The 16466-nt window shown below is 47.3% G+C and overlaps 1 protein-coding gene across 2 annotated transcripts in view; it reads left to right on the forward strand.

Moving 5' to 3' along the window:
* Window positions 1–11100, forward strand: part of Homer2 (homer scaffold protein 2) — a 96426-nt gene extending 85326 nt beyond the window's left edge. The window contains exons 5-9 of one of the 2 annotated variants that reach the window (XM_052159642.1): window positions 1980–2119; window positions 5740–5896; window positions 7967–8077; window positions 8987–9067; window positions 9935–11100. In XM_052159642.1, the coding sequence (XP_052015602.1) occupies window positions 1980–2119; window positions 5740–5896; window positions 7967–8077; window positions 8987–9067; window positions 9935–10123 (678 nt within the window). In that variant the 3' untranslated portion in view covers window positions 10124–11100. The remainder of the gene's footprint in view (window positions 1–1979; window positions 2120–5739; window positions 5897–7966; window positions 8078–8986; window positions 9068–9934) is intronic. The other variant, XM_052159648.1, reaches the window with a different exon arrangement.
* Window positions 11101–16466: the final 5366 nt, after the last annotated feature.

The following is a 16466-nucleotide window of genomic DNA, read 5'->3' on the forward strand; positions in this document are numbered from 1 at the left end:
TGTTCACTGATTGTGTGCATTTCTTCTTTTGTAATTATCAAGTCTTTCTTTACCTTTTGAAAGAGTTAAATATTCATATATTGAGTCCCAAGGGCTTTACAAATTTTACTATAGTATTAAATAATATTTTTATTAATTCTTTGAGAACTTCACACAATGTATTCCTCCCATCCACCTCCCCTCCCCTCCCAACTTTTGTCTTTTCTTTCTTTCTTTCTTTCTTTCTTTCTTTCTTTCTTTCTTTCTTTCTTTCTTTCTTTCTTTCTTTCTTTCTTTCTCTACCTCCTTCTTTCTTCCTTCCTTCCTTCCTTTCTTTCTTGGTAACCCACCAAGTCCAGTTCATGCCACCTTTATTCTCTTGGGTGTGAGACTGTCCCCAGGAGCTCGGCTGACCTACCAGGGGCCACACCCTTAAAGAGAACTGACTCTTCCTCCTCCAGAAGACATCAACTATCAGTAGTTCTTCAATTAGGGGTATCAGCTCTTGAGCCCCACCCTTCATGTTAGAATATTGCCTGGCTTGACCAGAATATGCAGATCTTGTTCAGACAACCACAGCTGTTAGCTTTACAAACATTTTAATATGTGAAAATTTTAGACATAGATTATATAATGAACTTCCATGACCAGTTGTTTTATTGTGGCCCCTTCTCCTACTCCCTATCCCGTGTTTTAAAGGAATTCCAGGGTATCTGAGTACATCCAAGAATATTTTCTAAAAAGATGACTCTTAGGCCAACAAGATGGCTCCCCAGGGGAGAGCCCTGGCCATGAATGCCTAGTGAGTGACCTAAATGATATAAATTCAGTCCGAGGAACGTGCAAGGGAAGAAGAGAATGGACACCTGGAAGTTGTTCTCTGACCTCCGCATACACACATACACACACCACACACACACACACACGTAAATAAAATCTTTGTTTTAATTTTTAAAAAATGACTCAAGATTTTCAACATGGAAAAGGTCATTAAATTTTACTTTTAATGCCTGCTGCATATATTTTCTCCAGGTTTCTGTTTGCATTTTAATTTTGTTTACAGCTTCTCTTTTGTTTTGTTTTCATTTTTTTTATTGAGTATCTTCTTCATTTGCATTGCCAATGGTAAAACCTTTCCCAATTTCCCCCCTCCCAAAAGCCCGCCTCCCCAACGATTCCCTACCCCTCCTCTCACCCCCTGCCTCCATGCATATATATGCCCCTCTACGGGACACAGTCCCACCTCCCCCTTCCCCCTTTGTTGTAGCCTCTATTGAGCCTTTACTTGACCAAAGACCACTCCTCCTACTGATGCCACATTTTGGCTGGAATCATGTGTGCAGAGATTTACGCTAGTCAGATTTGTACATTATTCTCTTCGTGCTGCCTCTGTTTGCCTCTCTGCCCGTTGGAGGCTGAGTAAGAGCTGAGGTCTTGGTCAAGGCTAGATGAACTCTTCCCTCCTTGTGGCTTTTTACAGAAACCTCTCCAGGATATTCACAAGCATGCTAAGTAGCACTGACACTAGCCAGCACCCCTGTCTGCTTAATAAGTATGTTGCTCTAACTCTCCGTAGCCCCAGGATCCGTCCATTGCTCCTGTTTCTGACACTCTCTCTTATTCCTCAGTCTCTGGTTTATACTAATCCCTTTGTCAATTGTAACTTCTGTCCTGGGGTATTTAAGGAGACCACATGTTCAAGTTTGGCAGAGATTGAACATAGAAAATAACAATGTAAAGTTTGAATTAAAAAGCTCTGAGTGGTGGCCCCCGGGTATCGTCTGGTCAGTAAATCACAATTTACCAATGCTGTGTGGAGTGTTCGGGGCTCTTGGGCTCTGTGATTGATTGTCTTGGTCAGAAGCTGGTTAGTCTACACTGCATTCTGGGTCAATGAGTGGGTTTGTCTAGACTCATAAACTCATATTTTCTCGTTATGCCTAATTTGCTGCCAATGTAAGGACAAGCAGTAACATGTGAAGATAATTCACTTTGGCCAGGAATCTGGGTGTGAAACCCCATCTTCCACTCAGGCATCCAGCGTCAATGGGACGGACGACGAAAAGGCCTCCCACGCAGGTCCAGCCGACGCTCACCTCAAGTCTGAGAATGACAAGCTGAAGATTGCGCTGACACAGAGGTGAGGCTGCTTCAGAATCCACACCCTCTGCTCCTGTGCTGTGTCCTGAAAGCCTTTCCCACGGGGCAGGGTCCTGCCCAGAGCATCACAGTCTCTCTCCTGGTCAGAGGAAGGAGACTTCTGTCACCTGTCTGTCGGTGTCAACCGGTGTCAGTGAGCACATGTGAGTCTGTTAGTGTAGGGCGTGTGTGTGGGAGATAGAATTACATGTGAGTGTGTGTGAGAATCTGCTGGATCTCTAATTATGTTTTGCTTTTGAAGAGGAATATTTATTCATCTCTGACAAGAAAGATTCTTAAACATCTAAGAAAAGTGTGTAACAGCCCAATAAACAGTACTTCTCTCTGAGGAGCCTACACCCATGTCCTCGGGTGTACCCTGCACCTTTCTATTAACTGTTGTGCTTCAGTAAACTCCAATTCTCCCTTTAAAGAAAGCCTGAGAAATTATGAAAAATAATATGAAATTATACACAAAATCAATAATAGTCTTGTATATAAAAAAGATGGGATAGAATTTAAAGAAGAGTTTTTCTTTATAAAATTAACTAGAACCATAAAATAGGTGAGCATACAGCTGGTGAACAATGTCCAGGACGACAGGAAGAAAATGGCATTGGTGTTGTTTTGAAACAGGGTCTCAGTATGGGCAAGCCTGCAGCTCACGGGCAAGCCTCCGGCTCACTGTACCTGAGCATAACTTTGAACGCAGAGTCTTCCTGCCTCTGAGTCACAAGTCTGAGATCATAAGCGTGCATCACTCCAAAGTGGGTTTTGAGGGTCACAGATAAATAATTTAACTTATAACATATTTCTTCCCTTTAAAATTTTGTGTGTGGGGAGGGGAAGAGGGACAAAATTTATGGAGATCAGAGAGGTGACTCAACAGTTAAGAGTGCTTGCTACTCTTACAAAGAACAAGTTCCATTGCCAAACCTGCACTGGGTGGCTCATAACTGCCTGTAATTTCAGCTGCAGGGGATCTAGTATTTTCTTTGGTCTCTGAGAGCACCAGTATGCATGCTATGTGCATGCATGTGTGCACACATATGGACTCGTGCATGCGTGTGCAAACATACACACACACAAATATATAAGTTCTTAGAAATACTTATAATTAACACAGTTCTACATACTTATTACATACAGTGTGACATCAAATAAATGCAATATTTAGTGCTCAAATCAGAGTCAGCAATCCTTCACTTCAAACACAGGTGGCCTTTAATTGGGAGTCATAAGGAGCTGTGTAGTTTGCAAATATTAGTTTCTTCTGTGTGGTTCTGTACATTAGCATGATCCCTAATGTGATATCAAGACTTAAATTTTAGATGACAACATAAGCTATTCTGTGTTTCTGGGCCTTCAACCCTAGCTGAGGGCTTCAGCCAGATGCCCCCATCTCCTCTTCCTGTCTAGGAAGATTCCCTTCCCAGGTAAGAGCCTTGTCACCTTCAGGCCTATCCTGCCTAGATTCTCCCACTGAACTCTTACTGAACTCTTACTGAACTCTTACTGAACTAGGCCATCAGTGAAGTGACTCCCGAGGTCACATGGCTAAAGGCAAGCCTTCCCGTCTCCAGCACTGCCTTCTTTGCACATACCTCTGTGGGTGCAGTCTCTTCAGCCAGCCACAGCGTCAGTTGGAGGCCCTGCACCGTCACGGCCCCAGCTCAGCATCCTGGCTGCTGAACTCCATTCCTGTGATCTGACCTAGAAATTCCAGAAGGCACAAGAGGCTTTCTGGTCCCACCTTCTGCATCTGGATGCTGGCCCTGAGATGCTTCAGAGACAAAACTGACCAGTCTCTTCTCTTGCCAGGTGATTGTGAGGACTATTTTTGGTTGTTTAAGTCACAGTGGGATGCCCCGATGAAAATATTCCTACCCTAAAAATAAATGTTTTCAAATCTGAGTTCAGTGAAAGTGAGTCAGAAGGAAAGCTGTGAAGCATTTTCCTCCATCGACTCAGTTCTTAGTCGTCACCTCTAAAACTCATCCGATGAAAACATTCTACTGGTTTTGGGTTTTGTTTTTTTAAATTCAGTAATGCAGCATTTAAAACTAACATCTCGCAGTTCCCGGTCACATCATAGATTCACAAGGCTGAGGGTAGAAAGATAACATATTGTTCAGATATGGTTGTATATATTTAAATTTTTTCTTTAAGTCTTTAGTAAAAGGGCTTTTTCTTTGGGCAAAATTTTTTTGTGTATGTGGTACTTGAATGTGTGTGTGTATGTGTGTGTGTGTGTGTGTGTGTGTATGTGTGTATGTGTGTGTATGTATTTGTATGTGTGTATATGTGTATGTGTATATATGTTGTGTGTGTATATGTGTGTATGTGTGTATATGTGCATGTATGTGTGTGTATATGTTGTGTGTATGTGTATGTATGTGTGTGTATGTGTGTGTATGGTGTGTGTGTGTGTGTGTGTGTGTGTGTGTGTGTGTGTGTGTGTGTGTATACATCTACATGTACATACAGAGACCAGAGGGAGAGGTCGTTGTTTCTGACACTTTTCACCTCACTTTTTGAGTCCCAGTTTCTTGCTGATCCATTTGGCTGGGCTGACTCTGTATCCAGTCTCTGTCGTTTGTCTGCCTCGGCCCCTCAGAACTGGAGTTACAGGCATGTGTGGCCATGCCCAGCTTTTACATGGGCGCTATGGGTTTGAACTCTGACCCCTGGCTTTCACAACAACCATCCTTATCCAATGACCCATCTTTCACCTCCCTTTTGTTGTTTTGAGTTGTTTTGTTTTAGACAGGGTCTCCCAGGAACCTTGGCTGTAGCTTACAGAGATCTGCCTGCCTCTGCCTCTGCCTCTGCCTCTGCCTCTGCCTCTGCCTCTGCCTCTGCCTCTGCCTCTGCCTCTGCCTCTGCCTCTGCCTCTGCCTCTCCAGTGCTAGGATTAAAGGTGTGCACCACTGTGCCTGGCTCCCATTTTGTTTTGTTTTGTTATGGTTTGGTTTGGTTTGGTTTTTGTTTTGAGACAGGGTCTCTCACCTATCAACTGGACTGGCCAGCCAACAAATCCGAGAGATCCTCCTGCCTCTGCCTCCCAGCACAGGGATCACAAGCATGTATAACTGCCCCTGGATTTTTACATCAGTGCTCTAAGTCAAACTCAGGTCCTCGTGCCCCCGTGACAAGCTGTTGCTCTGCCTGTCAGTAGACCTTCCCAGCTCCAGTCGTGAGCTCAGGTCACATTCGGTGCTGCGACTATTGGGCTCTAAAACAATGAAGAGATCAGGGCAGTGTGCATCACACCGTTCCTTCTTCACTGAGCACTGAGATCAGAGCTGAGACAGGATACAGTGTGAGCTCTTAAAAACGGGCTCTTTCCAGCCCCTCTTCTAAGGCAACTTTTATATAAAAGAAGTGGGTAAAGGGAAATATTCACACAGGAGACTCCAGTAGAAGGGACTGGAGTCTCTCCTGGCAGTCGGTGCCAACAGACCCAACATGAGCGAGCTGACTGACTGGTGGAGAAGAGTTTGAGCTTCCCTCGGGGGTGGGCCAAGGGACGGCCAGCTTCCCACTCCTCAGCAGATGGAGGTGTCACCGGCGTGATGGACACCATCCTGATCTCTGTCACCACCTGGTTGCCCCCTCCAGTGCTGCCAATGTGAAGAAATGGGAGATGGAGCTGCAGACCCTGCGGGAGAGCAACGCCCGGCTGACCACGGCGCTGCAGGAGTCGGCGGCCAGCGTGGAGCAGTGGAAGCGGCAGTTCTCCGTCTGCCGAGACGAGAATGACAGGCTCCGCAGCAAGGTGGGCTTCAGCAGGAGACGGCCTCTGTGCCCCTCCCTGCCTCCACCCCACAGGCAGGAGAGACCTTGCCAGCTCCTCCTTCAGCACCCCACCACCCCACCTTTCTTAGTAGGACTTCAATCATGGAAAATATTTACTTTGAATTCCTGTTGCTAAGGAAAAGAGAAGTGAGCCAGAAATCCCTGTCAGTACCTCTGGCCAGGCTGGCCTTCTGCTGTAGGTGTCCCCTGCAGCATCTCTGTGGCTTGGGCTCTCCAGCAGAGGGACAGGAACCTGAGGACAAATGAGAAATTGGTCCAGGAAATATCGAGAATCTTTCCACAGAGACCATGCTCCCGTCCAAATCATTATTTCTGAAAATGTAAATTTGGAAGCCAAAAGAGTAATATATTTAGAGAGGAGAAAGGTGGGTGCCAACTGCTGAGTCTCTCTCTCTCTCTCTCTCTCTCTCTCTCTCTCTCTCTCTCTCTCTCTCTCTCTCTCTCTCTCTCTCTGTTGTCCTGCTTTGATGACTGAGGGTTTAGAGTTTATTCAGATTTTCTCTGTAACCAGCTCTATCGTGTCTCAAAGCATTGAGACGGTACTGTGAGATGCTCAAGGATGTCCAGGTAGATGTGCTCAGGTTTCTGTTTAGACCATGAGCCCATTAACCCCGAGTGTCAGTGCACAGGGCTTCAGAGAACGCTCCCTGAGTGCAGGATTTCGGGGGACATGTTTCTTGACCCACGTGTATCCCTTGCCCTGACTGGCCTGGGCAGAGCCACTGTGCTGGAGCCCCACTTCACCACTTTTCTCCAGCACTAACTGCTCACAGAGCTGTCTCTTGTCATTTGTATTTTCCATCCCTGTGATGAATGTGCTGACAGGCAGGGCCTCAGGCCAGCTGCTGACTCTGCATGTCCCTATCTGAGCCCTGGCTGATCCTGCCTGCCCGAGGGAGGGATCGATTGCTCCTCCTTTTCCAGCAAAGGATGGAATTTCACCCTCTGGTCTGAGTGTGTTAGCCAAAGGCAGTCAGAGGTGTGGGCTAGCCTGACCCAGAGCAGGCTCCCTGGGAGGGCATGGCGTCCCTCAGAAGAACTCTTCAGGTGATTGATTCCCAGGCTGGAGGTAGAAGCTGGGACTCTTGTCAGTTGGGACTGACGTTTTAGGTCCTGGGTTGGTGCAGCTACAGAGAAAGGCCTTGTATCAAAGACTGGCGTCGTGTGCGTGCGTGCGGCAGTGCAGCGTGCGTGCTTTTGGATGGGATATTGGCTCCGTTCCCACCCTCCACTCCGCACACACATTTTGGTTTCCAAGAAATGCTGAGCAGCTGATGACAGTGTCCGGATACGAAGGTTCTGTTCTGTCTCTCTGCTCAGTCATCCTTTCTGTGGGGTCAGACCCAGGAAAAGATGCAGTCCTGGGGTTTTCCCATCAGCCCTGAGGAGGACACTCTACTCTCAGTGCTCCCCAGCCAGGACCCTTCTTTGTGGGGATCACTTGCTGCTCAGTGACTGAGATATCTTTGGTTTCTGTTTGGTAGCTCCTGTCCAGTAGCATTGCTAAATTCCCTACTTAGCTTTCTTAAACCCTTGAGATGAAGCCTAGTAATTCAGGACATGATTAAAATGATATTAAAGCCACTCATGGGGAAAACAGACCAATTCAGGGGACATCTGACCTGTGATGATCCTTAAAGCAAACCTGACTCTACTCCCATGTGGCCATAGGAGAAGTCCAGAAGCCCAGCACATAGGCTGGGTCTCCTAACTGACCGGCTCTGCTGTCATCTGGTAAGGAATCTCAGGCAAGCAGGGGCAAACAGCACACGGGCGCTGCAAGATACCTATAGAGTGCGTGGCACCCATAGAGTGCATGGCACCCATAGAGTACATGACACTTACAGAGTGCATGGAACCTATAGAGGAGTGCATGACGCCTATAGAGTGTATGGCACCTATAGAGTGCATGACACCTATAGAGTGCTGTATTTTATGGCTTATTTGAAAAGGAAGCATAAACATCATCATGGCAAACTCGTGCTCAATGGTAAAGTAGCACCGTGGCCTAACTGTCCCGTTCTTTAAGATTGAGGAGCTGGAAGAACAGTGTGGTGAGATAAACAGGGAGAAGGAGAAGAACACGCAGCTGAAGAGGAGGATTGAGGAGCTGGAGTCAGAGGTCCGCGAGAAGGAGATGGTGAGTAGAGAACTCTGAGCGGCCCAGTGTCCCCGGCCTGGCATGGGGACCTCTGTGATCTCTGTGGCCTGGGACTCTGGGGACTGCCTGGACTCAAGGATGGAGAATTGGGACTTGCACCATAGCTCAACTTCCCCAGAGAGCCAGAGCCTCACAGGTTGCTTACAGTCTTCTACTTATGACATCCAGAGTAAACCGAGGGTGGTGGTGTAGCTCAGTGGCTAGAGTGCTTGCCTAGCATTCACAAAGCCCTGAGGTTTGACCCCCAGGGCAGTGTGAACCACCATGGTGGCACATACCTATAAGCCCAGGGTTCATAGAGGCAGGAGGACCAGGAGTTCAGAGGCCATCTTCATTAAGGGCAGCCTGGGATACAGGAGGTATTATCTGGGTAAAACTAAAAGATTTCCCAAAAGCCCCAGCCAGTGTAACAGGTCGCTGTCTGGCAGAAGCGGAGTTCCACTGTCAGACTCATGCAACTAGATTTTCCCTTCTCAGTCATTTATATTCCAGGAGTCAGGAAGTTAAGCACACAGCACTGGGACCTGGGCAAGTCAAAGAAACCTCCCTAGGCCTCAGCTTTTACCACCACAAAGCAGCAATAGTAAAAACATGAGCCATTTTACAGTGTGCACGGATTTCCTGTGGTGATGTATCGTATACTACATTCACCTGCAGAGTCGCACGGTGCTTCAAATAGCGTCCCTCCATTAGTGTTCCAGTGAGCGAGACAGGCTCTCAGAGCAGCACCCACTAGTGCGCACGCAAGTTGGCAGCTTTCAAGAGTATGCTTGAATCTCTCTCTCTCTCTCTCTCTCTCTCTCTCTCTCTCTCTCTCTCTCTCTCTCTCTCTCTCTGTCTTTCTCCCTCCCCCCTCTATGTTTCTTTAAAAATGTCTGTCTCCCTCAGGAGTTGAAAGATCTCCGAAAACAAAGTGAAATCATACCTCAGCTCATGTCCGAGTGTGAATATGTCTCTGAAAAGTTAGAGGTAAGGGTGCGCGCTGGTCCTGAGGTGACTGTCATGTCCCTAACTCCTCCATTCCCTCTCAGGTTTACACCTAGGATGGCCAAGGCTGGGTTTCCACTTACGAAGTGCTAATGGAATGTCAAGAGCACCTCTGGGGGCTGCACAACAGCTCACACAAAGGTGCCTGTGCACAGCCAGAGTGTGGGTGATAGCTTCCTACTCACAGGAAATCCCTGCAGAACCACAGCCAATAAGGAGGGGCATGGGAGTGGCCTGGGTGTCTGCACAGGGTCAGGTACAAGCCCACCTTGGCCTCTTCCCAGTTCTTGCCTTTGGTGCTGAATTACACCAGCCTTCCTCATTACCATCTGCCCTGAGGGGTTTTCTTCTCTCCCAGTGGTTTCCTCACTCCAGTCCTCTCGACAGACACAAGGGGCACTTTATTGACTTACACAACCCTAGGACTGCATTGATAACCAGTTTCTGGGCACATGTTCAAGAAAGTCCTAGTTTATGCCCACAGAATAAAGCTCTTCCGTGGCATTAAGAGTCCTCCCTCACAAAGGCCGAGAGGTTTTTAGAAGCTAAAAAAGCCATGTTCACCGTCCATCTGTTCTGGCTTTGGTATGATATAAACGAAAGGACGGGACTCCGATTTCTGGATCTCTATTGGAACCTTTGTGAAGCCCCTTTGAGCAGGACTCTGTATTCTGCATTTCTGGTTGCTGCGTGGGACCGGCAGGCCTTCTTCTAATCCTTCTTTAGGAAAATCATCAGATAGCATCCTTTCGGACTTACGTGGCGAGCATTTAGTCAGGGTTCGGCCATTTTCAGTGGTGGCTCCATCAGTCACTGCCTTCTAGATCCTTCTCCCTTTTGTCTCATCAGGCAGCAGAAAGAGACAATCAAAACTTGGAAGACAAAGTGCGGTCTCTAAAGACAGACATCGAGGAGAGCAAATACCGGCAGCGCCACCTGAAGGGGGAGTTGAAGAGCTTCCTTGAGGTGCTGGATGGAAAGATTGATGACCTCCATGACTTCCGCCGGGGACTCTCCAAGTTAGGCACAGATAACTAGAGCGAGGCGGGGAGGGGCAGAGCCTAGATCTCAAGTTGCAAGTGTGTGGGAGGTGAAGCAGGCGTAGGACATTCTCCATTTGCTTCTGTCAGTGCAGGTGTGTTCTGTCTGTCTCCAGACCAGTTGTGCCGTGCACTCACTCCTCCAGAATAGGAAATCTCTCACTTCTCTGGCTTTGTGAGGGTGTGGACAACTGGAAGCTTCTGACTCAGGAATCCAGAACTTGGTCTACCTTAGCTGTTTACGCAGTCAGGGCAGGGATGTTTAGATCTTCCCTGAAGGGCTGTTGCAACCCTAGGAACTGGGAATGGGGGGCGGGGGGGAAGTATTTTCTAATCCAAGTATCATTATTCTTTACAACAGGCCTTTGGGTGCCTCCTGCTGCCTGGCATTCAGTGTGTGTGACTCTCAGTAGATTTTAGACCACGGGCACATGGAGGAAGCATCTTTTCCCAGAATGCATTTTGTTGCTTTAGCAGATGTAGCTAACCTTTTGCAGTTATGACATGACATTGTTATCCACAAAGTTCATGCTCAAAAACTGCACAATTGACTTACCCAAAAAGAAATAATTGTCAAAAAAAAAAAACCCTTAAAATGTTTTAAGTAAATACACTATTTTGGGTTGGAGCACATTCACAGTTACCCTCGGCTGCATGTGGCCTTTGGGCTGTAGGTCAGGCATACCTACTTGAAAGGAACCATTTAGTGGAGACTTACCCAGAGGAAGGATAAACCAGAAGTTTTGAGGTGTGCATACTAACAGGGAATTACTTGTACCTACTCTGACCCATCTTCCCCTGATTTGTTATGGTTGCAACAATGTTCTTCTTTTTTGTTGTTGTTTTGTTTTGTTTGTTTTTGTTTTTTCGTTTCAGAGCAGATGCTTAAGCTGTGGGAACAGAATGCAGGGAGGGTGTCTAGCATAGTCTGGGCACGTAATAGGTGCTTAATAAACATTTGTTCAATTAAACATATGAACAGAATTTAGTGTTTTAATCAAACCGCACAGCAGATATCAGACCCTTGTTGAACACCACACCATCTTTGTTGTGCTGAAGTAAATATCAGAAATGAGTGCAGTTCGCTGTACTCAGACCTAGACTTGGCTCTGAGGCTTGGACTATGGCAAGGGAATCATCACAGATACTCCGAGGCCCCCTGCAAGGACCCCAGCCCCCATCCTCCTAGAGGACATTGCCTTTGGGGCCACCTTCTCTTCCAGGCAGAGGGCCTGTAGTTGGAGGCTTTCTGGATACTGGGAGAGCATGGTATAGGAACTAGCCTGGGCTTAGAAGATAGGCTGGGCTCCCCGTAATAAATAGGTTTAAATAATAACAAAGCCATCCTACAGGCCAGGAGGGTGAAGAGTGGCAGCTCTTAGCCTTAGTGACAGAGACATTCTTCCCAGGTCTGCCTTTCTTTCCCAGTTCCTGCTAAGGAAGGGCCTGCAGACAAAAACTCTCTGCTCACAGAGCACTTCTTAGCGGAGTCATTGGACATTCAGGTTCGCAGGCATTCCTCGTTAGGAGAGATTGCACACAGGAGGCAAGGTGTGCTAAGCCTGACCCCCAACATTTCTAAATGCCCTAGGCAAGGGAAGCATTGTTTCCCTACCCATATAAGAACCCTCTAGATGTATCCACATGGGATCAGAAATTCTTCCTCTTGAATGAGAAAACAGCCTGAGGAAGGAGCTAGGGCCAGCATTGTCGTTACCCAGGCCCTGTGGTGACTTCCAAGTCCTCATCTTTTTTGCAGTGGCTGACCAGTCACTCTGAGCAAGGAACTCAATTGGGATAGGAAGGAAGGCTGGTGATATGGAAGGCTGAGTTCTATTAGGGGGTGACACCATCAAGTTTATGCAACAGAGTGGTCACCTCTAATATAATTCAGCCCAGGGTGCTGTCAGCCCTGCCTTTCCCCACAGCTCCCAACAGTTCTCAAGTCAGTAGCGGCTGCTACTGGTGCACCAAGAGAACATAGACTGGGTTAGCTATGGCCCAGCATGGGCTAAGGGGAAGTCTTCTTAGGCCATCCTGGCCCCTTTGCCTGCCAGCAGCCTGGGCACACAGCTCCCAGGAGCAGAGGACGCTGGAGCCATCAGCTCGGGCTTCAGATGAGCGTCTATCTGCAGGAGACATAATCATGTAGAAGGAGCTCTCTTGGCTGGCTGGTATGATCTGGTGACATGATCCTATGAAGACACTTGCTAAAGCTACGCAATTGGAAGAGTAGAAAGTTCTAGAAGTCATGAGCCCAGTGGGCTGGCTGTAAAGTTGAGGCCCATGGTCCCTGTTGTTAGCACTAGAGGGTTTGGCAAGTTTCTTGTAGCCAGTAGGTGGGGGAAATGGAGTTTTTGTGCTCTTGGACTCAAGCAGCCCCCAAACTGCCTTAACTCATGAGCCTAAGAGACTAGAGACTCCCTGAAAAGTGACCTAGGCTCGACAGCTAAAGCCCGAAACAAGCACTGAGCCTCCCTTTCATCTGCTTCCTCTAAGACCTCATGAGTCTTCATTGGCTTTCTTTTTAAGAACAGCCATGGCCCAGGAAGTGCCTGAAGGTCAACAGTAGACTGGCCCTGTCTGCAGCCTCTGGCACTGTAGAAAGTAGACTCTGTACGGAGCAAATGACCCACTGAAATTGTCCCTGTATCCACTCACGCTGGCGGGACATACCTCCGTTTATTATCACGTCCAGCCCGGTCTTAGGACTATTGTCATGGCCTCAAACTCTGTGCAAATGGGTGTGAGCTCTTTTCCTCCCAGCAATTATGGCCACCGTGTGCTGCCTGCAGAGCCCGGTGTCTGATGAGATCTGGCCTCGGCATCTTCAAGACTAGCAGTCTGCACCTTGCTTAGCTTGCATTCTGCAGCCATTTACAGGGAACCTAAAAGAGGCCAAGAAAACCTCAGAACCCTTTAGCCATGATCCCCATGCATTTCTGACATGGGGCTGGGCTGGGCCAGAGGCCATGCTTCTGGTGCCTAGGAATGAGAGACCTGGAGGGAAGGATTGAGAGCAAACAGCCCGTGCTAGAGCTCCGGTCCTCTCCTTCTGTTGCATCTCCCAGGAGCTGTCACTTTAAACCTTAACTGAGTGAGAGAACTTGGCAGAGATTATCAACAGGAATCGGAGGCAGAGTAGCATGCCCAGGGTAGCCCAGCTGCGGCCAGCAGCGTGGGCCCGTGGGTCTCCTGGACCTTGAGTTCTCTTATGAGCCATATTGTCAGTCTCCCTTTGGTTTCCCTTAGATGCCAAGAAGAAAATAACCCTCTGCCCTATTAAAAACATGTTGCAACTATATTAATTTCAGCACACGTCCACAGCAAAGGACAGCCGACAGAGATGAGACCGAATTGTTCGCCATACACAGTTTAAGGTCTGTTTCTTTTGAATGATTCTGTTCTGTAGGGATCTCTTCAGTGATCTCTGTGCTTGGAGAGGCCAGTTTGGTGGAACACTGTCTGGCTCTGAATTCTTTGCTGATGGCTTTAATGGAAGTACATTCATCTTTTTAAAGAGTGAGGGAAGGCCTTCGATGGCAGAGACATAAACATGAACAGGCCCAGAGATGGCTGGTCCAGATGAGCCCCAGTTGAGTAGGTGCAGACTCATGTAGTGCATAGAGCAGTGCATGACAGGCTGTCCCCAGGGGAGCTGCTCTCCAGCCTGCATGCACCACACACACAGCCTTAAGCAGTGTGACGGGCAGGCACATGCACTGCATTTGATGTGAGTGTGAGATAGTTCATATGCAGCCCAAAAGCATCCCAAGCAAGCCCATTTGCAGGGGCTCTTCCTATAGACAAGACTCCTGCAGACACCAGAGGCAACTGTGAATGAGACCAACTTAGACCTCACATGTAGCCAGGTGCGTGCCTGGAAACAGGGCATTCTGATGGGGGCTCAAGTGACACTACCCTTCAGGGAGCACCAACCACTGCTCTTTGCTGATGATGGATGTGGGTCGCTAGAAGTTACACTCGGTTGATTCTTGGAAACATCACTGGATTTTGAAGCACTTGCAACACAAACCAGAAGCATTCAATTCAATGTCCATACATATCTTGAATGATCAGTATGATTTAAATAGACCATGACTTCTGAGTACATGGCTTCCCCTCAAAGAAATAGACTAGATTCTGGGGACAGTGGGTGTGACAGCATGCAGGCGGATCCCTAAATAGAAGTGTGAGTTATTTACATGTCTTTTCCTTACACCTTTCTAAAGAATATAAATCCCTCTTTAAAAGCAAGCCTGGCAAGAAGGTGGCTTTGGTAGGAATTATGAGCTGTATGAAATGTTCATGTGTGCCTGTGCATGTATGCGTGGGCATCGGGGAAAGAAGCATCAGGGAAAACCCAAGAAACAATTAGGAGGAATTCAACTATAACTCCGTAACTAGGAGGAGTTCAACTATAGCTCCATAACTAGGAGGAGTGAATATTTCTGGTAATATTCTGGTAAATGTTCTGGAATCCATTCACAAGACTTTGTGGGGCTTCAGTTTTGTGTGAAATTGTACAGTTCTCTTTGACAGTGTAGCACTTGTTGCTGAGTGGCCCCTTGGCCGCAGGGACCCCCTGCAGAGACCCTTGGTGGACCACAGCGGAGTTCAGGCTTGCCAGCTCTGTCGGGAGATCAGCAGGACTGATGCCTCGTAGTTGTTGGGGATGCGTTGATGTCTCTTCATCCTGTATCACCTTTGATAGGAAGGCCTGACTGTCACTCCGTTGTGCAGTGTCTCATGATGTGACAGGAGGAAGATGTTTCTTACATCTCCACAAGAACTTAATGCTAAGTATGGATTGGATAAGCAAATTATTCCATGGGTTATTTCTTTTCTTTTTAAATGCTTTTTTGGAATATAAGTAATAGATAATTTTTTCAAGACTGAAACTAAAGATAAAAGGAACAAAAAAAAAATCACCTATTGTTCCACCATCTGATTGTAACCACTGTTAACCCACCCCTGAGGGTCTTGAGCATCACCATCTGTTACTGTTATCTTCTGCCGGCCTTCAGGATCCCCACTCGATTGTAACACTGAGTGTTGACGCATGTGGCTCTTCGGCCTCCTCACGCAGCTGCTTCTGTTCCTTTTCCATGAACTGTCCTGGTCCCATGCACACTCTTCTAATGACTCACTTGTCTCCTTTTACACTGTATCCCAAATGTATTTCTCTAATGGTAAGTATGTAACTACTTTTTAACAGCTGTGTAGGTCATTCCTTGGATATTAAAGCTGTTTCCAGTTTTCTACTCTTGGAGTCAGGACACAGTAACACAGTTCTGACATCTTTGTAAACCATTTAGAATATTTGCTTAGAATAAATTTCTAATATTAGCCTTTTCTGATCTCCAAACTCTGGTTCCTTTCCTTCCTAAACATGTGAGCGACTCCACTCACCAGCCTCTTGGTGGTCAGCTCTTCAGGGTCCTGGGAAGAATTCTGGTCAATGAAGTGAGCAGACGTAGTATCTGAAACTCTAGCCAGGACTGTGGAGTTCGCCATGCATGGCTTCAGTGTCTCTGATCCTTAGCCTTAGCAAATGGCAACATCCCAGGGTTAGGGCTTCTCCCAGCCTAGGTCCTTGAATGACTGTATGGGAGAGGGCCTCTCCCTCTACCCTACCTGCCATTGACACAGACATGTGGTGTGCATAGAGATAGACCTTATGGGTTTTACCACTGGTATTCCAGGGTTGATGATTTACTGCAGCATAACATAGCCCTATTTTAACTAATAAGAAAGGAAGCATGCATGTTTTTAGAATTTTAACAGCACTTCAAATTACCTTTCAGAAATACGTCCCCCCCCCACACACACACACTATACCTCTGCCGGCAGCGTCTGTGAGCACCGTGCTCCCTCTAGCTCAGTCATTATCATGGAGGCGGGGGGCTAAGAAAGTTACATTTTTGTTTTTATTAAAATATGATCCTCAGTAACAAATGAGACCTGCCTGCCTCTGCCTCCCTAGTGCTGGGGTCAAAGGTGTGTGCCACCGCCTGGCTTCAGGCCTGCTTTCTTATAAGGTCTTCAGCAGTCTCACTCATTCCTGTTTTAAAAAGTGTAGGTATACTATTTGTGTGCCTGATATTCAAGAGACCAGAAGAGAGGGTGTCAGGCTCCCTGGAGCTGGACTACAGAGGCCGTGAGCTGCCACGCAGGCCTCTGAAAGCGCAGCTAATGCTCTTAGCTGCTGAGCCATCTCTCTGGCACTCAGCCCCTTTTGTTTGCTTTTTATTTTTATTTTATTTATTTATTTTTTGAAACAAGGTCTCAACCATATAACTGTGGCTAGCCTGGGGTTCTCTGTGTAGACCACACTAGCC

This window comes from Apodemus sylvaticus, chromosome 1, assembly GCF_947179515.1.
Source record: "Apodemus sylvaticus chromosome 1, mApoSyl1.1, whole genome shotgun sequence".
In the NCBI taxonomy this organism is placed as follows: Eukaryota; Metazoa; Chordata; class Mammalia; order Rodentia; family Muridae; genus Apodemus; species Apodemus sylvaticus.